At 36.1% G+C, this 23,095-nt stretch overlaps 1 protein-coding gene across 36 annotated transcripts in view; it reads right to left on the reverse strand.

Annotated features, from left to right (window-relative positions):
- RALYL (RALY RNA binding protein like) overlaps positions 1–23,095 on the reverse strand; it is a 657,017-nt gene that overhangs the window by 184,189 nt on the left and 449,733 nt on the right. For 4 of the 36 annotated variants that reach the window (XM_070631421.1, XM_070631426.1, XM_070631420.1 and 1 more), the window contains exon 1: positions 12,706–12,859. The exons of 31 other annotated variants lie outside the window; for them this stretch is intronic. In XM_070631421.1, coding sequence (XP_070487522.1) covers positions 12,706–12,742 — 37 coding nt within the window. In that variant the 5' untranslated portion in view covers positions 12,743–12,859. Of the gene's footprint in view, positions 1–12,705; positions 12,863–23,095 lie in introns of those variants that run through there. One more of the 36 variants, XM_070631427.1, reaches the window with a different exon arrangement.

Consider the following 23,095-nt stretch of genomic DNA (forward strand, 5'->3'; position numbering starts at 1 on the left):
TAAGCAAAGTAAAATTTCTTAGAGAAATTTAGTCACATTCATTCAGATGTCTTGAGGGAAAAGATAAGTAACACACTTCATTATGTCAGTGTCCTTTGAATTATCTAAAACTTAACTTATACCTGACATGATGAAAAGTCTATAATAAAAAAATATTAATTGGGACTAATTTCACATCCCTCTGTGAAGCAAGCCTTTTTGAAATTTTAGATATTTCGTATTCTATGAAATTCCAAGTGTGTGAACTTGACACTTGATCAAAAAGAAAGTTAAGCTGGCTGAATTTTACTGTATTCATAAATTAAAATGCAAACAAATATTTGTTTCTTCAAACATAGGTGTGTTCCCTTTTGTATGTGACAGTGTCACAAGCAATATGACACAAATTATACATGTACATAAAACTTGCAATATAGTCACTTTGAGACATTGTAGTTCTGATGGTTCTGTATTGGCCCTAGTCTGGTCTGTCTTCCCTCTTTTCAACCAGTGTTATCTTGGAATCAAATCCTTCTTTGAAGGATGGCTGCGCAGGGCAGCTGTAGTGGTCTGTGATTCAGAAAGAGGGTGGACCATTTGTGCTATGGGGAGCTCAAATCTATGACCCTGGACACTTTAGCCTGGTGCTCTAATGAACTCAGGTAAGAAGCTTGAAATAAATATATAAAGCACATAATATTTTGCGTTCAATTCTTTATTGAATTCCTTATTCCTCCTCTAACAATTTTATCATTTTTTTCAATTACAAAGTCCAGAAAGTAAAATGAGTCCTCAGTAAAAATTCTTGGAAATCTCAATTATACTCAGAAAAGAAAAAAAAGTGTAGTATGGAGACTCTTTGAGAGTCTCTGCAATATTCTAATAGCTTCTTTTCAAATGTTCCATTCTCAGCTTTTATGTCAGAAATTTTCTGAGAAAAAAAGTTTGTTGCTCTAACTACTCAGCTCAATTTAACATGCAGGATTCATTAGTGACACAGAATGTGCAGCCACATCTTCGAAACAGTGAAAGCTCTTGAGAGAACTTTCACTTGCAATAACTTTAAATGCTTTGGAAATGAGGTCACTTTTAGTTGCAATTCAAGACTTTCCAGTTGATGCCACTACTGAGTAGCAAGAATAATGAAACGGACAATGAAAGAAGAGAATAAGAAAACAGGCAGTGAAATTCCTTCATATGACCATTCTAATTATATCCCCCAATTTAAAAGTGGCATAACAAATTAGTGACACAGATTTATTATATATGACATGAAGCCTTAACTTTCACAGATTCAGGCAGTACGTTCCAGCCTTGGTTCAGGTTACTCCTTCTAGTCTATGTGTTTGTGATGTTGAGGTCTGAAAAAAATCAATCACTGAGTTACTGCTGAGATTAATAGCTACAAATCTGTGGCGAAACAAACAATTTGTTCCTCTACCTGATGCAAAATTGATTTAAGGAATAATGAAACGTAGCAGCAGAGCCAGCCCTGGATAGGAGGGAAAAACTGAGAATGTAGAGAAGCAGATTTTAATTCTGAGTGTGTTATCAGCTATAAGTCTTCAGTTCTTAAAACATAATGATACAAGCATCTGGAAGCATTAAATTAACTAGAAACTAGCATAGTTGCTCAATGATTAGTGCAACAGAAGTTCTCGGGAGAAAGCCACCATATGCATTTCGTGTCACTTCCAAAGTATGCCTTAAAGTTTGGGTAAACATTGTTAAATTACTCAGGACATAATATAAATATCTTTAGATCTCTTTTAATGCCTCTTAAGAAATAAGTAAGTTAGAGTTGTTAGAAGACAGAATAACTTCAAAAGCTGAGACCAAAAAGGCCTCAGCAGACACATATCATCCATGGATATTTGTGAATACAAAAAGGCAAAAGATATTTAATCAATAGACTATATCATAGTGATTTACTTGCAGCAAATGCCAGCAATTTCTAGTTGCCGAAACAGGGGCATAAGTAAGACAATCTGTTCCTTTCAGCCTTCAACAACTCTTTATTGAGGGTTTCTTAATGCCATACCATCCTGGGGACTTAGGGATGAACAAAGGGATCTGGTCTCTGTCTTCTAAAGTTGTAGCCAAGTGACTGAATGAATCATAATTTACAGAGAGGGCGCACATAGTGTACAAAGGAATACTTGAAAAGAACAACTCCACCAGCCATGAGGAGCTTAGAGAAATTAATCAGTAGGAGGTGATTGTCTAAGCTGGCACCAGAAGGATGAGTAAGAATTACCTAAGACAGGAGGGGTGAGTGTCCTAAACAGAAAAAGCAACATAAGGAGCTAATGATGGAAAGAATTCCTCAGAGAACAGAAAGAAAATTCAGCATTGTATACTAAACAGGAATACGCAAAGTGGGGTGTCAAGAAATGACTCTGCAAAGTAAGATAATCCCTGATGGAGAAATGCCTCACCTAAGGCTTTTCAAAGTCATAAAATTAGACAGTGCTTTCTTAGCATAGGTTTTTATGCAATGATTGAAATCAATAGATAGATAAATAATATTAAGGCTTTCAGTTAATACTGATGTAGAAACTGAATAACTGAAAGGAGCAACCTATAAAACTTTTAGCTGATAACACCCAGTGATGACGCTCACTTGTCAACTGTAATGACCTCTTGACTGACTTAGTTTTTCAGGAAATTTGGTAGTTAAAGTTTATTTAAATTAGGACAAGTGATAGAGATATATACTATCCAACAAATGCCATCCAATAAATACAAGAAAATCTTAACAATCAGATAATAACCTGATTGAGATCTCTACTATTTTACTTTTCTTGATGGAAGGTAATAAAATATCCAAGACATAACAGCCAAAAGGATTCTAAAAAGGTTAGTCACGACAAAAAAACATAGGGGAGAAGTTTATAATTTTTCTTAAGTCATACCATCTTGCATTCGTTATAAAAAAGTCAATAATGACTGAAAGCCATAAATAACTTCATAAGGAGTATCTTAAACCAACTTTTATCACCATATAAACATGGCAACGGTAAGTATTTGTTATGAAGCTATACTGTTAAGTAAGTACATAAAAAGTTCCAGCAAGGTAAAAAAAGGTAAAAATGTCCAGTACAAAGTCTCCAATGACAAAGAATTGTTTGACAGTCGTACTTCAAGTGGCAGTCTATACCAGTGACGGGAGTGTGAGTTACAAAGGTTAATGGGATATAGTCGTCATTGAAGTGTACCTTACACATTTCCAGATTTAACGATCTTCGTACCAAAATGAAGTTATACTGTCATAACTAATATGACTACATCGAATTACAATATTTAGAATACGTTTTTGGAAAAAGATTATTACAACAGATATTTCTTATACCCTACAACCTATTCCTAAGTTAACATTGGTAAAAATTAATAATGTGGGCAACTTACTGAGAATTTCAGGCCCCAAGCCACTTTATCCTTTAACATCCAGATAAGTAATGCAAGATTCATTTAATTGGGCTTGAAGTATAGGGCAAATTACTACAACTGTTGATTTAATTACTGTCGGTGGTAATCTAGGAGAAACAGTATTACTAATGATTCGTAGCTTCCAAAACAACTGAATATGTTCAATGGCTGTTTCCATAGGACAAAAGCAATGTATAGTGTCTTTAACCTGATGGACAACTGTTTTGAGTATAAGAGAACTGGTTAACTTAGCATGGTTCCAATTACCAGAGACTCATTTCTATGGAGCAAAAAGACACTCAGCAGCAAACTTATCTACGATCTTCATGACAGGATTTCTTATATCTTGTTCCTCTGCTTGCTTATTCACCACTTGCCTAAATGGCCAAGCAACAAAGAATATTTTTAATGTAGAATGTTACATGACTTGTTTTTCTTTCAATTTCAAATAAATTTTAATGTCTATTCAAATAGAATTCTCTTAAAATTTAGCTTGGGTTCTGGAAAACTGGCATGGGGAAGAATCTGAAAAATATTTCTGTCTAAATAGTGAATAAACAATCAACTTCTAGAAACCTTCATAGAGTATAATTGTTACAGTTTCTTTGGGAGATTCTGTACCTATTAATAAGAGTTGAATGCATCATCTATGTTAGAAATGATCATTAGAAAAAGGCTAGTTTTTTTTTTCTTCTCCCCAAAGCCCCCCAGTACATAGTTGTACATTATAGTTGTGGGTCCTCCTAGTTGTGGCATGTGGGATGCCACCTCAGCATGACCTGATGAGCAGTGTCATGTCCGCGCCCAGGATCCGAACCAGGGAATCCCTGGGCCGCCGAAACAGAGCACATGAATCTAACCACTGGGCAATGGGGCCGGCCCCAAAAGGCTAGTTTCATATAACAGTTCTGGGAGGACAAATTCAGTGCTGAGAAAAATTTTATGACCACTTGTAAAATTCAAGTGACCATTTTTCCCTTACTACCTCAGCAAAGCCAGACGGGACAACGTAAATGAATTTTTCCTCGCGCTTCAATGAAAAATAAATGTTTTCTGATTTTGTGTAAGTGTATTTTTATTTCATTGTGAACTAGCCTCTCATTAATTACTGACACTATAAATTAGATAGAATTAAATGCTCTAGTAGTCTGTATGCACTTACAGGTGTCATATATTTTTGATATTTTATTTTATGTTACATTTAATTATCATATAAAATGAAATACCAAAAATATTATAATCTAAGAGCACAGGTAAAGGACAAGTTATGACCATATATTGCACATTTAAAAACAAACTTGAGTTGAAATGCACTGTTCAAGCATGGGAGGAAGAAAAGTATAAAGCAGACGTCTACAGGAACCCAGCAGAGGTGACTTCAAAGTCAAGATTCCCATTGCCTGTGGAGCCTATTAAGAAGACAGATACTAGCAATTTGAAGAACAATGTGTGTTTATTTAAGGAAATACATCCAGCTGTTCCTCTAAGGCAGTTTCAAGTTCAGTAGGGGTCAAAAGAATCATATTACATAAAATATACTTATAACACTCTCCAACGATAGGAAGCCTAAGGCATGAAACATTACCAAAATATATGCGCCATACTCCGTCAGTTTAGGGAAATCGATGTGGGTTTTATCTTTATTTCAAATACAAATGAAGTTCCAGAAATAATATAATGTCAATGATAAGAGACCATTAAGACCTGGAGTCAGTATTAACAGATATACAATGTAGCTGTATATAACCAAAGGTGTCAGAAATTCCATAGTCAGAATGAGAGTCAATTCAGTAAATAAGGCCAAGAAAAGCAATACTACAAAGAAGAAAATGAATCAAAAGCCTATGCCAAACAATGTAGCTGTTCTAGACAAAGAAGAGTTAGTGACTCACAAGGAATTACTCAACCATTGCAGAGAACTTTGCTTTTCTAAGTTCTGGCAACCTTTATCCTTTTGCAGAGAAGATAGGCAAATGCATTCATATGTGAATATTTAATTTGCACATATATATATGCAAAGTTTTCCTCAGGATGTTTGTTCTGTTTTTATATGATTCAAAGAAGAGAGTCTTGGTCAAACAATATATTTTGCCTTTTAAAGTTAATCTTAGTTTCCTCAGGGGACAAATAAGCTTCTTCTTTCATCCTAGTCAATATACATATTTTAATGGAACTTTGAGTCTCCAATTTTGTAGAGATTAGATATCAAAATTATAAATAACATTTTTAAATTGCAACAAAAATTGAAAGTGCCACAGATTACTAAATTATTGCTCTTGTTTGATTATTGCTCTATTACATAAATTACATTAGTCATATATAACAAAATGCTTAAAACAGTACCTGGCAGATAATAAGAATTCAATAAATGTCAGATGTTATTTTTATCATTTTTGATATTATTCATTCATTTACTGCAGTCTCATTTTCCATTTGGAAAAAAGCAAAGTACCAATGATAAAATCATGTAAGATTAGAATTCAAATTTTTATAATAAACACGTTAAGTTTGGTGGGAGGTAGGCAATTTCTAGAAGAGTTTTAAAGATATTTAAAGTCTAGTTAGACGTGTCACTTGCAGAAAAGTGTCATCTAATTAACTTATGTTGATAAGCCGGAATACACTTTCTGTTTCTTTGTGGAAGGTTTAACCTTACAGATCCTAAAGAGCAACAATGAATACATTCCCTTCCGTAATTATATTCTTTTAGTTCATCAAGTACTCATCCTCAGCTTAACCATAAATGCCCTTGACTTGTAATGCCAACTTGTGCTGGTGTGACAGCTTTCCATCTATCTGTCCCCTCAACCCTTTTTTTGCTGACTTCTGTGATGGCCTGTATTTAGATTTGACCATGTGAAATTGCCACTTTTGACGTACAAAAATGACAATTTAATGTGGCTCAACCAAATAGATAAGACTCTCCAAAAAGCATAAGTCCATCGGATCACGGTTTTTAAGAAATCTGCTTTCTAAGCTTCCAAAGGTGGGACATGTTAGCCTCTACAAAGACAACTCCCTATGTTTTCCCATTCTCCATCAACGCTTGTGACTGGTCATCTTTTCTTATAATCATGTAAAAATCTCTGCATTCATGACAGCATTTTTAAAAGATCTATCGATACCTACTTTCACACCAATCTTATTTTGCTAAGAGCCTAGTTGCTTCACATGTGTCATTTCTTCTCAATAAATACAAATCCACACTATTTTTAACTGTAACATTCTTTGAGTGATAAATGCCGTTCTGTAGAGAATATTTACTCGAACGACTGGGAGCGGAGTCAACGCCGTGGTTTTTACGTAGGTCTAGATATAAATGCAGCACAGATTCTTAGAAGAGAGAAATGAAAAGATCATTTGCGTATTGAGAGCCAAGTTGCTTTCTAAAAGCAGTTAAGAGAAAATGTACAAATGCTCACCTTTGGTCAAAGTGACCCCTGACTTTGTGGGGCAGTGTTAAATAGAAAAGCACATAGGTAGATCATTAGAGAGAGAGAGAAAGTGGCTAAGTATTCCTGCCAGCGTCACCAGTCCCAGGCTGGGGACTGTAAAAGCAAAGGAAAGCAAAGCAATTGATGAAGGATGTGAGGCCGACTGATACGCACGTCCAGTTAAGGTCAGTCTGTATCAGCAGCGTCACCACTCAGCCTTTGTACATCTCTGCGCCCCAACGGGCAGCTATGATCCCGTGGAGCGTGCCCAATCAGACCATCTGGATTCTATGCATGTAGACACGACTCCGTGGAGGAATGTATCAAGTTACAAGTTGTCAGCCTATACTCGTTCTAGAATTCATAATAGGATCTTGAGAGAAAAAAGACTGAAGAGATTTCAGATGTCAGACCAGAATTCCCAACAAGCATTAACAATAGAGGATTCAAGGATTAAATTTAATAGTGTCCTCCAGAGAGCCTTACCTATCAAGCCTCAAATCATTTTCTTTAGTGTAAACTTAAAAAGAAATATTTTAAAGCTAGATCATATGGCTCTTCAACTGTTTCTGTAATAAATAATGCCAACATTTGAGATATGAAACAATTTGGGAATTGAGTCAATGATTACTTTTATCTTCACAATTACATACAGTATCAATATAAATATTTCTTTGAATAATAATCCACTTTTATCTTTGCTATGCAACTTGTAATGTTTCAAAAAAACTTACAAGAAAGATTTATATAAGATAGAATGTAGTAATAAAGACGTGACGGCTAAGACAACTCAGGTTCCAGCAATTATGGAACATCAAACCTATTATTTATCTCGACCAATAGGAGATCAATTCTACATCAATTAAGAGTGGCAGCAGCTGCGTTTCTTCCTGCCAATGCCTTAGGAAGCTTTACAAAATTCTCTCAAACTATGAATTTATTTTTTTCTCATAGCAAGACTTTTAAAGACAGAGAAAGTTAATACATCAAGAATATTTATAAGAAGATAAATCAGAAAACATTCTTGCTCAAATAACATCCTTCTGACCTTTGCATGATCATAGTTTGATTCTCTTCCAGTTAATGGTGGGACGTTTTGCTTAGTATGAAGTGTAATGATTTTAAAACATCATTCTTACCATTGCCATTTCAATAAAAATATTGCATGAGTCACTTAGAAGTATGGATAATGTTTCTTAAAAGTTACTAAATATATATTATATTTGAATTCAGTTACAAAGAAAATATACTGTTCCATTAAATTCCATGTCTTACTTTACTCATCCAAAGCCCCTGATCGTTTTTTCATCTCATATCATTTCATTAACTCCACTTACTGCCTCCTTTATGGTCTTCCAATATCCCAAGTACCCCAGGGACTTTGCACATGCTGTTTCTACCTGGAACTATCCAGGAAGAAGCACAGACTGCTCCCTCATTTTCTTCAGGTGTTTGATCAAATTCGCCTTAATCATAGTGGCTTTTCCTGACTATCCTATAGAAAATAGCAGTTCTCCACCCAACCTGGCAAATTCCCTTTCTGCCTTGCTTGCTTTATTTTTCTCCATAGTACTTAGCATCACATGGACTATTCTATATTTATTTGTGTGTCATATTCCCTCCTCCAAGAGAACTTTTGGTTCATTGTTACAGCCACAGCACTAGAGCAGTGTCTAGAAAGTAATATATCAGATAATCAATAAATATTTTTTAAATGAATAAATTTCATTAGACAATTATGGACTGTTACGGGCAGAGCATTGTATTATGCTCTGAGGATGCTTCAAATAAGAATAAAAGGTACTTCACATGAAAAAAACTTAAGATTAGTGGAACAAACAGATAATTTCCGATGTATAAGACAGAGCACAGAAAGTGTAAATAAAATGACAATATATCATCTGAAAAGAGAGAAGAGAAAGATAAATTTGACTTGGAAACTGGAGAGATCTTTATAAAGGGTGTAGCATTTGAGTGAGACCTTGATCAGAGATGATTTCTATAGATGAAGATGCAGGTGGAGATCACCCATTAACAGGAAGATGCATGGGCAAAGGCACGGAGTTAGGAGAGGACATGATGGATTCGGGTGATAATCCTGTAGCCTGATCGAGGCTTGAACATAGGTGGTACCAGAAAGAAAGTATGTAGTGAGTGAAAATGATGTAAATGTCTGTGTTTTAAGTTCATGTTTGCATTTCACTTCCCAGTTCAGTGATTTCCAGCATTTGGGAATATGAGAACACTTTTTTTTTTAACACTGAAACAATGAGACACCTGTGTGATATAGGTGTTTTGCTAAAAATAATAAAAGATAAGATATATGGCATTAAAAGCTATTATAAATTTAGTACCACCTTTTAAATACATTTTAAATATATTTGTTTTTATTAAACATATCGTTTTAGAACCAAATAGTAGTAAATGTGTATATATGTACGTGCATATGCTATACATACATGTGTATATACATATGTTTTTTTCATCATTATACAGGCAATGACTAATATCCACAGGCATTTGAGGGCCCCTTGCAGTAAACCCATGGTCACATGGATCTGAAGTGCATGAGCCCAGAGCCACGGTCTGGGTAACGAGAACCCATCAAATATCTTTGAGTCGGAGGCTTAAATGATGAGGCCCCTGTTCTGGAAGGACTGAGGATTAGAGATGGAAGACACCTTAGAAAACACGTTCTCTGTGCAGTCTGCTAATGATGTAGGAGGAGAAATTTCAACCCACAGAGATAACAGACACTGGCCAAGATCACAGGCAGAGGACGAGGGCTGGTATTCAAGCTCCTGAAGTACTTTCATGAAAGATTTCCATAAGATGGATCAGACCACCCAAACATTTCATTAGCAATCAGAAATGAATATCCGGTCCCATTTAGTAAATAAGATAAGATGCTACATACCTAAAATTAGCTGTACACTGTTTTCTTTGTGTGGTATGGGGATTGTGGAATTTTCAAAGTTCTGTGTCTACTACCATCTGGATCCTACTCTAAGTTTCCTATAAGTCTGCATCTCAAAAATATACTCCTCTTTAAGAATTTATCTTTATGTCTGCTTTAAAAAACAAAAAAATGTTTTCTCAAGGTCATCTGAAATTTCAGCAATGAAGGTTAGACGTATACCTTGTTTTATGCATAAATTGAATTTTTGAAAATTTAAACATAAACTGCCCACTTTAATAGGTTCATGTTGTTTGTATCAAAAATTCAGTATTTAAACTCTAAAGGAAAAAATTATTTATACTAATGATGATTCCCACATCAACCTAATTTGTAAAAATAGGTTTATGTACATTAGAGTTCCTTCAAGCGGTCTCTACCTGTTTGGCAAAATCAACGTTTGATATACAGAAATGTTTTTTAATGCCACTCAACACATTCTGTATCTAAATGAAAGTCATTATGCTGATATACACAGGTAAGATCTGCCATCTGAATGAACAATGAAGCTCTTTCATTTTCCATAGCAGTTGCTCCATCAAAAGCCAGGAAAAGGGTACTTTTTTCTCCCTCTCCTTGTCCACGGGGAATTGTAAATAACCAATCTAGACATGAGTGAGGAATGGATTTCAAAGTCCCACATGAATTTTCAAAGGCTTCGTGCAATTTATACTTTAAAATGTCTTTTACAAGTATTTTTGCTCTCCGTCTCTTCAAGCCCCTGGCATAGCCATATGCACCTTCTCTATTCCTCTTGTCGGGTTCTCTACGAGAAAGTTGTAAAGTTGTATTATTTTTACTAAAGGAAATGAGATTAAATCTTCAGGGAACAAGGGAATTAGAAAGTTTACTTATGTACTCTTTCAATTTTAAAGAAAATCATAAGCACATTTTCCTTCTTTCCCACATTGAAATTTTAAGCGTGCAATTATTGCCTTAATTGGATTACAATCACCTCCAGGTTAGTTTATGTCTTTTACACGATCAAAAACACCCACATAAAAGATACGATTGAAAATGGAAATGCACTGGATTTTGGTGATGGGATATTTCAGATATCTTTTTATACCCACTGCACAGCAAACAGTTGAATTACATTCCAGTTTTGCAAACATTATTAGTGTAGGATAGAAATTCGTTTAAGAATTCTATTTGCTCTTATTGCTAAGCTTTCTATATGCTTTAATTTTATTATATTCTTGCTCTCCAACATTTTATATGATTACAATATAGAAACAGTTATGCAATATAATACAGCTAACTGATACAATTAAACATAAGTAACACATTAGTTTTTTTTTTAACTAAACCATTCAGAACACCCTACTGTGTTCATGCCTGTATAATTATACATCTTCTGACTTGTCTCCTGTAATTCACAATTTCTTCCTGCTGCTTAATGGTAGATGTCAGCAAGCACATATTAGGGGGAGAGACTCAGTACAATTTTTCTGTGAATCTTTTATTTGCCACGTGCATTAAGGTGATGATTACCCATATGGAAAAAAAAATGAGGGGGTGTATAAAAGATACAAGAGTAAAGGTACAAGATGGTTTTCAAGTACATGCATAATTTAGATTCATTCTTGTGGGAGGAAATCACAGGGAAATTAATCAGCAATATATTTGTAGACTTGGAGCCAATCATTTTTATAAGAAAAATGTAGCAGTTATCATGTGTTCTTTCTCAATCACAAGAAAGAATGGCATCAAAAGGCAATCGGGTCTATAAAATAAACTGGGAGTCCTGGCCCTCAGAGCTTTCTGTGGTGCATGAAACTTCTTGGAAGAAGAGAAATGTTAGTGTTCAGGTCTTAGGTGAAAATGGACCAAAAAGAAATTATCACACAAAAAATTTACATTTCTTACATATTGTGGCCTTTTGATAAAGTAATTGTTGCTGATAGTCTTTCTGTGTTTTAAAATATTTGAGAACGTCTGAAGATCTCATAAGGAATGATGAACAAGTGCAGACTTGGACCGTGGAGCAAGTTGTGGTTACCTGTCTAAGATGGTGACTAGAGTCAGTGACAGGACACACTGGGCTAAACACGGTGACATTTACTTCAGACAATAGGAAAGGTAAAGTGATAAGAGTTGGGCTTACTAGAGAGAGATGGGATTACAAAGCTTTTCACGACAGGCAGATTGTTTTACCATCAAACACAGTTTTATTATAAGACTCTGATTTTTAGCTAAACCCTACTGACTTTCAGTTCCATAATCATCTTTGTTCTGGACTTTAAGCCAGGGTAATTGTGCTGCTCTTTTTCAGTCAGAATCAGTTCCTTTAGGGTGGATTACACATGACTCCTTTTAACCCTTTGAAATGGTGCCTGTAGTCAGTTATGTTTCCAATAAGCTCTGGACCGAGAAGTTATGAATATCCTGTTCAATATTCAGTTTGTCATTCACAATCAACTGTCTCCCCTCCGTTCTGAACTGTTTTATTTCCCCTGAGAGTTATAATTGAAATTGGATGAATAAATAGAAGTTTTAGGCTAGGTTCCCAAATCTCTCAATAGACTTTCAGGAAAGAAAATCTATCACTCCTGGAGGGAAAAAAGAAAAAGAAAGAAAGAGAGAGACATTGAGAGACAGAAGTATCCAGCGATCATGCCTGAATGAAGGATGCTGAGCTAGACTGAAATTGCATTTGATCTGCTTCTCTGTTGATTTTGTAAACCTTTCCAAAGGTTTCCATAGTAACAAGAGAATTAGCCCCTCTCCTCTTAGCATCTCTCAAGGATGTAACAGGGACAATGATAAAGGTTAGCGTGAAAAAAGAGCTACAACATCTTTTCTACTACCAGGCTATATCTGAAGAAGTCGTGATTAGTCTTTTAAGAAATCAAGTATGTTTCTCCAGCACAGTCATACGAAAAAGTTGGGTCAGAATTTACTTACATCTCTGATGTCTGCGTTTGCTCCTGTACATGGTCATTCTGAAAAAAATCCGACTTTCTAAGAAGTAATTGCTTTGACCACGGAGACAAAGAGACGGGTTGTGCTCCTGCTTTGCAGTAAGACTGTTGCTCACTGACAGAAGGTAACCAGCAATCACACAGTGAAAGCCAGGGTAATACCATTCTCATAAAATTACAGGGGAGATGCTCCAGCCTGTAACTACTCCATCTAATGCAAATCTTCTGGAGAAAATTGTATTTCCTTCACCTCCCCCAAACTGGTATCAGTTAAGTTCTCTAATAAAATCTGCACTATTACACTGCTGTGCTTGAAGCAATGCTGAATTAAGAACGGATTCACAGATTTAGCAAGAACAGTAAAACTGAAAATCTAAATACGAAATATAAAAACCCTTGTTTGATATTTATAAAAGTTAAAAACTATCCTTTGGGTTCATATGTCTGTTAGCCACTCTAGAATATTTAGATCTGTATTTTATTTTGAAACTCTGCCAAATTCTTTCCTTCTCTGAGCTCCCCAATGCACTTTGCATGTTCAATTATTAAAGCAATTATCACTTTTAGTTTTGCCTGTTTCTTCAAACAGATCGCTTCTCAGGCAAAGCCGGAATTGCATGTTTTCACATTCTGTCCCCAGGCCTAGTAGAGAAGGGGCACACAGTAGGGTCTCGGGCTCAGGGAGTGCCCACTGTGTGCTAGGCACTCTGCCCCCTCCTGAAAGAAGACTTCCATGAAGCTTTCTTCCACCATCCCCGCTGCTGCCTCATTTTAATCCTCGGATCTCTATTTTCTTACTACTTTGGGCATGTCCTTGTCTGAACTTGTTCCACACTGTCACCTCAACTGGATAGAGTAGAAGCTTTGTCCTCATAGGTGGCGCTCTTGGCTCTGAGAGCAACACCTGGTGGCCAGCAAAAGCTCAGGAACACTAAGCTCTCCCAAACACTCCGGAAGAGTGCATGACGTCACATCTCCTCTCTGTGCTCCTTAGGGAGTCTGAATGCAGTTTTTATTTAAAAGATGCAAGGATTGATACACAGTGAAGAATTTCTATGTAATAAGACTTCCTGATGATGCATTAAGTTTCACCTTCTAGCCAAAAGCAGAAGCCATTTCCAACCGCCAAAATTCTGTTTGAGTGAGAGCAAACTCAGGCTACTCATTGACAGCAGAGGAGACAGCATCTCCACACCGCTTCTTAAAAGAAAGGTTATCTCAGCATAAATATTTTTATGCTTAAGTAATTACAACATTTCATAACCACTGATATCAAGAATAGCATTTCAACGAGTTTTCAGCAGTATTCCAGGCCAGTTTCCTTGACTTTTGACGGACAAACTACACTGTTTAGTAAGACTTTCTCAAAGACCACTACGGTTATATCTTACCACAAGATGTAGTCGTATCTGTATTTATCAACATACAACATGAAACACTAAAAGGATTTTCCTTGTGTTTTCTCTAATAGCGAGATTAAAATATTTCAATAAATAAAATAAGTAGGCCTTTTCTGAATGATTTGTATCACATCTTACATTGCACAACCCTTGCCTGCTTTATTTTTCTCCACAGCACCTTACAATCACCTGAGACAGTCTGGTTTACTTGTTTGTTTTCCTCCTGTCTGTCTCTGCCCATTAGGACATAAGCTCCCCAGGGGCAGGATTGGCCCTTCTTCAGAGATGTCTGTCCAGAGGGCATTCAGTGCCAGGCACAGAGTAGGCTCTCAGTAAATATTTGATGAATACATGACTCTTTATAAACAAATTTAAATTATAAAGACAATACAACCACAGCTTATTTTTCAATGAATTTGAACAATAGCCAAATTCATACTTATTGACTAAAGTTACTTTCTTACTTAATGCAAATACTTGTCATTTCACATCTATCTTTTGGTCCCAAGGTTAAGTTGAATGAATTCACTGATTCGGATGAAATAGTATATACTCACAAGTGTGAAAATGTACTTTAAATTTACTTAAACAAAGTCACAACCGATACGTAAGTTCTCCTTTACAAATGATACGCATGCCATAAGACCAACAAACCATAAAACCTACTATAATCCAACAACATTAAAACAGAGTTTGTCTGACATACACGGTATATATATTTATGATCTGAATAAACTTATCATTGATGATTACTATGGAGAAATAGCCTATGACATAACGACACAAACGATATTAATTTTAACATTATTACATGCCATAATCAAATTTGTAGTTTTTCTCTTTTCACACTAATTCTCCATTATCTGTAGTTAACATCAATCCAAACAATTTTTGCAAAGACCATGTAACAATTTAATAAACTTCACTCGCATATACAATAACCCCCCAGCCAACTTCACTCGTCATCACACACACACAGGCACCTGTTAAAACGAATATCCTGACTCGTACGCATTGATGTTTAGCATACCTGTGCCCTCTCAGTCTTGTGCCAGGTTGGACTTTCTTAGGTTCCACGGAAGGATTTCCTCCATCAACCTCTTCTTACACTACTTTTCTCGTCTCAGGGCATATAGACCATCCCCTCTTGAACCTTGTGTCTCGGTCTAGTGGCTGAAATCCTGGAAGGCTTTGACCCATCCAATATAATACCTGATGCATGAAGGCCAGCTTCGTGAGTACCATGCTGCAGTAAAGGGGGGAAGATGAGAGGGTGGCAGGGGCAGTGGCCTGGGGAGAGGAGAAGGCCTCAGTAAATGCGGAACTGGGGAAAGTTTCAGCTAAAAGAATGGGAAGGAAGAATGTAGACACAGGGACAGAAAGTTGAAAACACAACAGCTCCAAGCATCCCATTCTTCTTTTTTCCCTATCCTCTTCAAGAATCCAAACTGAACAGAGTTTTGTCTTCAAAATCAGCTTTATGCTTATAATTTCAGAGGCCCAAAGAAGCATTACTCATTTCAGAAAATATCTCCCTATCTACTCCCTGCATTATGATTTCCTTTAATGGGGTCAAGTTTTATACTCCATACCTAAAATACAAATTGAGTGTTGACAAATTGGAAAGGATGAGTTCTCATCTAAAATGAAATGATTATATGGATCTGTTTCCTTTCTTGATGGAAGGAACCAGTTAGAAATAAAATTACGTGGGTAAGAGGAGGAGATGCCTTTTGACAGTAAGAGAATAATGAACGAAAGAAAGAAGAAAGAATAGGAAAGAAAATGTGTGTGTATGAATGAGAGAGAGAACGAGCGTGTGCTACTACTTTGTGGGTGTCAAGCACTGTGCTAAACACACATCATGGCCAATAATCTTCACAACAGTGCCGTTACTTAGCCGTCTCTACCTCCACTTTAGAAATGTGCAAACTTTAGCCAAACGAGGACGAGTACGGGTAATATTCCAGGACACTGCATGACTCACATAATCGTGTGGAGAGCATTTTATTGGGAACTAGACCCATATGATTTTAGGATTGAATCAAGGGGCAATGCACTGGGTAGCTGCTGGAGAAGCGTCACCATAATGTCACTAGCAATGTACTAGAATCAAGAGGAAATGATGTTTTGCTGGAACTCGTCACAGGGAGTGAACACTGGTTTAATAAGAGCTAATGTTCATTTAGGGAGTTCACATAAGGTGCCAGGCTCTCTTCTAAGAGTTTTATATGCATTACTCATTGAATACTTAAAACAATCCTATGAAGGATTTATCATCATCATCATCATCATCGTCACTTTATTATTACTGTTATCGTCCTCATTTTATGTGTCAGTAAAATGAGGCTGAGAGAGTAATCTTTCTGACTAAAGTCTCCCAGGGAACAAGAGGTAATGCCATTTTGGAGTGGCTGAGCTTCTCCAGAGCCAGTGCAATGTGACACGCCATGTAAGTTCCAAGGGATACTTGTGGTAGCTGTTTAGGCAATGGGGGATGAGGACCCACAAGGGACGTGTTTCCATAACAACCAGTGGTGCTAAAATAGCTTGTAAGAGGGGTGAATGCAATTAACTGCAGAGCTGTGGCTGCTGGCAGGGGCATTCCAGTTCAGAAGCTCAGCGGACTTCTCGGGACAAGGGGACCATCAACTCTGCAGCAGTGGTGACTTCCTTTTCTCTTACATGTCACCTCACCCTCCTCTCCTCCCATGCCTAGCCCTCATCCTTTCCTCCAAGTAAAATATTTAAAGAACACTTAAAGAACACTAAGAGTATCAAATTATCAGCCTACCCAGAGTTCTGACATCCTTATCTGGTTTAAAAATTACAATGTGTTGATTTTGATAAAACTGCTCAGAATTTTATCAAAACATAGTCTGTAGTCTGTGTAGAAATACTTAACTTGAACTGTGTGATACCTATATTTCAGAGAATTAGTACAATAATAAAATGTTAAAACTGAAAAGGTGTAAGAAGTTATGTTGCCAGAATTCTTCATTTACACATGTCTGGCCCACAACAGACAACTCTTACAAGTGTGCAGGATAGAAAGGGAAGAGAACTGAGGACAAGACCTAAGGCACTTAACCAGGTGCTCACAGCAGGGGCATCAATTCAGGGCCCCCAGTCAGCCCAGAGCTTTTCCCTCTGAACACACTAGCTCTGAAGTTATTTCCTTAAGTGCTAGGAGCGATATCTCAACTCTGCTTTGGTCAGTTTTTCTCAGGTTCGGACGGAAAGTTACCTACAGTTAACCTTTCTCTTATGTCATCCTTATCTCTCTACAACACGATGCACACATCTTCTGTAGCCTCCCCTTGCTATCATGCCACCTGTCCCTACGGGAACTCTGCCTTTCCTCCTCTTAGAAATGAACTCTTTCTTTATCGAAACATCTCTTTGCTAGTACAATCCTCATAAATTCTTGACAAAAGTCCTTTCCTCAGGTCCCTTCAGTGATAATATCCAAATAATTTTCAACCCCAGCAAATCACCAATCCAGTTTCTCAACAATTTAAAAAAGTATATCTACATCTTCTGTACCTGTCTATATGAAGTGATTTGCTGTCTTGCTAATACCTCTAGAACTGAACCCATATCTATTTGCCCAAAGGCAAGTCTCTCCTGTCAGTGGATAATCTAAAAATAGTTATTAATTAAAATATCGACTATCACATTAAAAAATCTTCTTGCCATTTCATCTAGTACCTCATTTTACTAATATATTCATCACTGTTCTTTTTTAAATCTGAGAAAATATAACATTTCCTCATATTTGGTCCAAGTTTTCATTTGTAATATTGGTTCAAATGAGGGAAAAATTTCCAGAATGGAGCCTCTTTATACTCGACTGTTGTTGAAAGTGAAATGAACAAACAAGTCAATTCTGTAATGCTCAGTTTGGCTCATTAAATGCTTTTATGAATCTGGAAAAGACTTTTCTAAGATTTTTTGTAAACTATAATTGGATTTTATTATTAAGCCTTTATTCATTTCTTTGGACTTTCTCCAGTTCCTTATGCTCTAATATCAAAGAAGTCTTTGAAATCATTAAAATTCCAAAATACTTAATACTTACAAGTATTAAGGACAGTTAAAACGTTTCTCCTTTATAACTCACATTAAATTGATTTTATTTTCACTGAGTCTCCCTAGTGGTAGTTGTTTTTGAGTATCCTTGCTTTTGTTGCTTCTCTTTCTTTGTATGGTTTCCATTCCATCTTATCTCAATTTCATCTTTCTTTTCTTTTAGCCTAAATTTGATTATTCAGGCTTAGTTTTACCTTCTTATTGGTCTCATTTTCCCATTTATATTTGGATAAATTCGTATTGTCTCAAGAATAATGGCATTCTATCTTTTTAATAACATCCTTTGGATAGGTCCAAATCCTTAATGATTACTACATTTTTTTTAAAAAAAAAGAAAACTAAACCAAATACAATTTAATGAACCTTCAATTTCCTAGAGATTTTAACTAAAAGTATGAAGCAAGTAATTCTTACCTGTGTCCAGAGTTTACCTCACTTCAACATATTTTAACAAATGTTGGCTGTTACACATTAAAGTGTAGCAATCCTGGATCTAAAGAAGTACAAAGTCTCTTTGGGATGACAGCCACATAAAAGGTACTGTATGTGTAACAAATTACGTCACAGACATATGTACACAATAACAGAGTTTGCTGGAGGTGGGCATGACGTGGGGGAACTGCCGTACCACGTTCCCTGGACGTGTTTTATTTATGAGCAACACTTCCTCGGTAGCTCACAACTCTGAGTCAGACACAGCATCTCCACGGTGTCCTCAGATGGAGAGACACTACTGAGTTTACAAGGAATGGTGGTGAGAAATTAAAACATCCTTATAGTCAGAATAGTTCCTATAGTTACGAAAATTATGTGTAGAATTTCAGTATAACAATTTACAAAATAAGAAATATATACTCTATGATCTATCTATCTATCTATCTATCTATCTATCTATCTATCTATCTATCTATCTATGTACTTATCCATCCATCCATCTACCTACCTGCCTGCCTACCTATCTTAAACACCAGGGTTGTAAGTTGTAGAGCTACCTAGCAAAACAGAGTCTGGGGGTGGCTGGAGGATGAGTCATATGCTAGTGGCCAGGCTGTAGCTGGAGAAGTTCCATAATGGAGCATCCAAGATGTGGGGCAATGGTGGTGACCAGCCAGTGGCACCTAAAGCAGGGAAGGCAAAGGTTGCAAATCTCCACGGAGAAATAAAGTGCTAAACGTCCTGTTGCACAAAGTGCTGATTTTCCAGGGCACTGCCTTTCTCTTTTCCTGGCTGATTCAATCTCAGTCAACTTCTTCCATCAAACTTGCCCCGACTCTCTTCTCTCTAGCCTCTGAACTAGAGCATCTGGTCTTACCCTTCATTTGATTGCTGTTTCCTCTGCTGTCTTTTATCTATATAAAATTACACTTTACTGCATATATAGTGGAGTATAAGGGCAGGATACGCTACTTCAAAGTTTTATTGGTATGAGGCAGGGAATGAGTACACGATGCTAAAAAAACGCTGAACCACAGCATTTAGCACTTTCTGTATGATTTCTTACATTTTCTCCCTTAAAGAGTATACCTCATTATGGTTAGGATCAAATATTATCATTTCACATCATCACCCCTAGAGTCCGCCAACGTTAGTTTCATAATGTAAGCAATAGAAATACATGAGATATTTTAATTAAAAATAGTTCACTGACCAATTACAGAAGTCGAATGGAATCTTATAAACAATCATTAAGTGCTTACTTTGTGCCAGGGATTTTACTTATATCACTTTATTTAATCTCGAAACAGCTATGTGACGAAGGAGTCATTATCTCATTTTACAGATAAGGGAGCTGAGGTTCAAAGGTCAAGTTCACAAAGCTGGCGAGAAGCAGAGCTGGAATTTGAATCCATGTTTGTGAATTGCAAAAGCTGTGTCCAGTCCATGACACCACTATCTTACGTATTGAACAAATAAATGTCAGACAATGAAAGCAAAATTAGAAAACGGTAGAGAACAGAGAACACTATCTGGGATTTTATTTCACTTTGAATTGCTGGGGTTACTGCTATTATTTTGGAAAATACGCCTGCTTTTAAAGTGTGAGACAATGAGAGAACAAATTTGATAAACAAGATTTCAATATAGAACGCATTCTGATATTCACCCATCCTGGGTGCTCCAAAGAAAGGATTCTAGAGATACATATACAAGAATTCTAAAGACATTTATGCCATGGCAGATTACGAGACTAGTCAATGCATATGATATATCTGTATTAACCTAAGGTCAGTATGGACTTGGAGAATATTCTTCAGGGAAATGCATCAAATGGGTTAGAATGATGCAGAGAAAGTTTCCAATTAAAAATAGATAAAATTTGGCCAGAAGGTTAAGTACACACACCTATACACACAGCACACACACACACATAGAATCTTGAAAATATTGGGCTAGATATCACCATGGTTTGTTCATGGTTTAAAAATATAATATTTAAAATAGACAAAGACCAATAATAAAATATATGATTCTTTATAGTCTTTTAAAATATAATAGCTAAATAAAAATTTCTATTTATGGATCACATTGAGCATATTTTGATTTCTAATGATAATATTGAAATTGTTACTCCAAAATTTCTAATCATTTCTAATGTAAAATGTGCATAAAATGTTTTAAGAATATATTAATAGAATTCGTTTCAGCCAGTCTACAAAAGTAGTATACACAGCCGTCCTGTTCTCCTAATTCCTTTCCTGTTCATATTTAGTTATAATTATCACATTGATGAGCTACTTCAGCCTGCTGAGTTGAATAGATTGAATTTTCAGGTATAATTTAGCATTACATAGCCCAAGGGCATTTCTAGAATCCAGCTCCAATCCTCGTTTTGTGTGTATTTGTGTCTGCTAATGGGCTCAGAAGCACCTGGATAGTCTGACCCCGCATATGTGTTCAAAGACATCTATTTGAATAAACTCTGCATTTACCATTACCACCACAGCCGTATGCAAACTCTAAATATGGAAATGAAATTCACAACTCTCTTACTGTTCTAAAAAGCGTTTTTAGATGTTTACTTAAATGGCCTCAGATACAGAAACAGGAACTATGGGTAGGAAAAAGAATCTCAGATTTTATTTTCCAAAATGCCTCCTTTAGTTTGGTGGACAGTAAATCTCACGTTATCTTTAAATCATGCCTTGGCAAGCTTTAGGAAGCTCATCTGAACTGTGCAGTAAATACTTAAATGAGTCATTAGGGGACTCACAAAATACGAACAAAAATACAGCATGTGGAAAGGTGATTATTCAATTTTAGAAACCTTTGGCTCCTAACTTCTAAGACTGCTTAAGGAAATGTTGGTAAGAAAATAGCATAACAGAGAAGGAACTGAGATTTCAGCCTGTAAACCACCTGATCTTGATTCAACCAGAAAAAAATCTATGTTTTGTTTTTACTGTTTTCTGGGGGAGTTGATGGTTTATATCTCCAGCAGCATAAATACCTATGTAGCCAGTTGGATCAGATTAACCTGATTCTTTATAATAAAATTTAGGACTCCACATATGACCCCTAATTGACATTAAATTAAACTTTAATTTTTTTATATGTCCAATACACGTACTCTGTGCACTCAAATTGTGTCATCTGCATAATGCAATGGTGAGCAAAAACAGCCATGATTGTTCATATAGCTGCTATTTTAGTGGGGAACAAGGCAATGCTTGAGTGATAACATGAAAGAACATATTCTGTAAGTTCAAAAATAGGTGCTCTGAAAGCAGATGTGTGGTCCTATGACAGTGTCTAAAAACCAGCCCTTGACAGTAAATTGGTCCACTCTTCTCAGAGGCTGTATGGAAGGAGTATTGGAATAATACATGAAGGTGGCCATAAAGTATTAGTGAGAGAATTACTGCGATTTGTGGAAACCTTCTAGGAATATGTTGATGTATGAAGTTGACGGTGGTACACAATTGATACTCCACAAATAATGTTGATCAAAGTTATTCTAAGTTTGTTACCCATTTGTAATCATACTCCAAACAATTGTTCATCACTCAAATTAAGACAACAGTTAATAGAATTCTATGCCTCATTACTCCCTTCCACAAATACTTATTAAGTATATATTTGCACAAGATACAAGGGGGCAGAGAACTATAAAATAGTCATGGTCCTAATCTTGAAATTTTATTTACTAATAGATAATTACTTGAATCCAAAGGTTTTTAAAAAGAATGTTTTAATGAAAATACCAATTAAAATATCTGTCTGTATCAAAGAGAATAAATGCGTCCAGTACTCTGACACTGTAAACGCTGGTTCTAGTTCTGAAAAGGTGGCAGTGAGTGGTGACAGAAAGTCATGTCATATGTCAGTAAATATCTGACAGCAGCTAATTCTATGCAGATCATTGGACAAGATGTCTTGGGAAATTTCAGTGGAAGAAGAATAAATTATATCTGTCCTAGAGCACATCACAGACATGTGAGCCAAGATGCATGCATCTGAGTTGGTGCCCATGACATAAATGGGTTAGTGGCAGCTGCCCAAATATACCGAAACAACGGAAACAAAGAAGCTGCTGGAAAAATAGGTGCAAAGGCCCGACATAGATATATTCCTGAGAAATAGCAGTTCATAAATATGACTTCAGAAAAGGATACTAAGAAAATTTTTATAATAAGAATACCAAATCAAGGCATTTCTGGTTAATCCTCATTCTACTTGACATTAATCAACATTTGACAATGTTAACTAATTTCTCTTAAAAACTCCACCCCTTAGTTTCTATGCCATTGTTGTTTCTTGTTTTCCTTACCAGTATCAAATTTATATTTATAGATCCAAACATGTAAAACTACAGATTCAAATTCTAGAGTTGCTAAAAGTGTTTTAAAACTCAAGATTCTAGAGCGGACTGGCTTGCTTTAT

This window comes from Equus przewalskii, chromosome 8, assembly GCF_037783145.1.
Source record: "Equus przewalskii isolate Varuska chromosome 8, EquPr2, whole genome shotgun sequence".
In the NCBI taxonomy this organism is placed as follows: domain Eukaryota; kingdom Metazoa; phylum Chordata; class Mammalia; order Perissodactyla; family Equidae; genus Equus; species Equus przewalskii.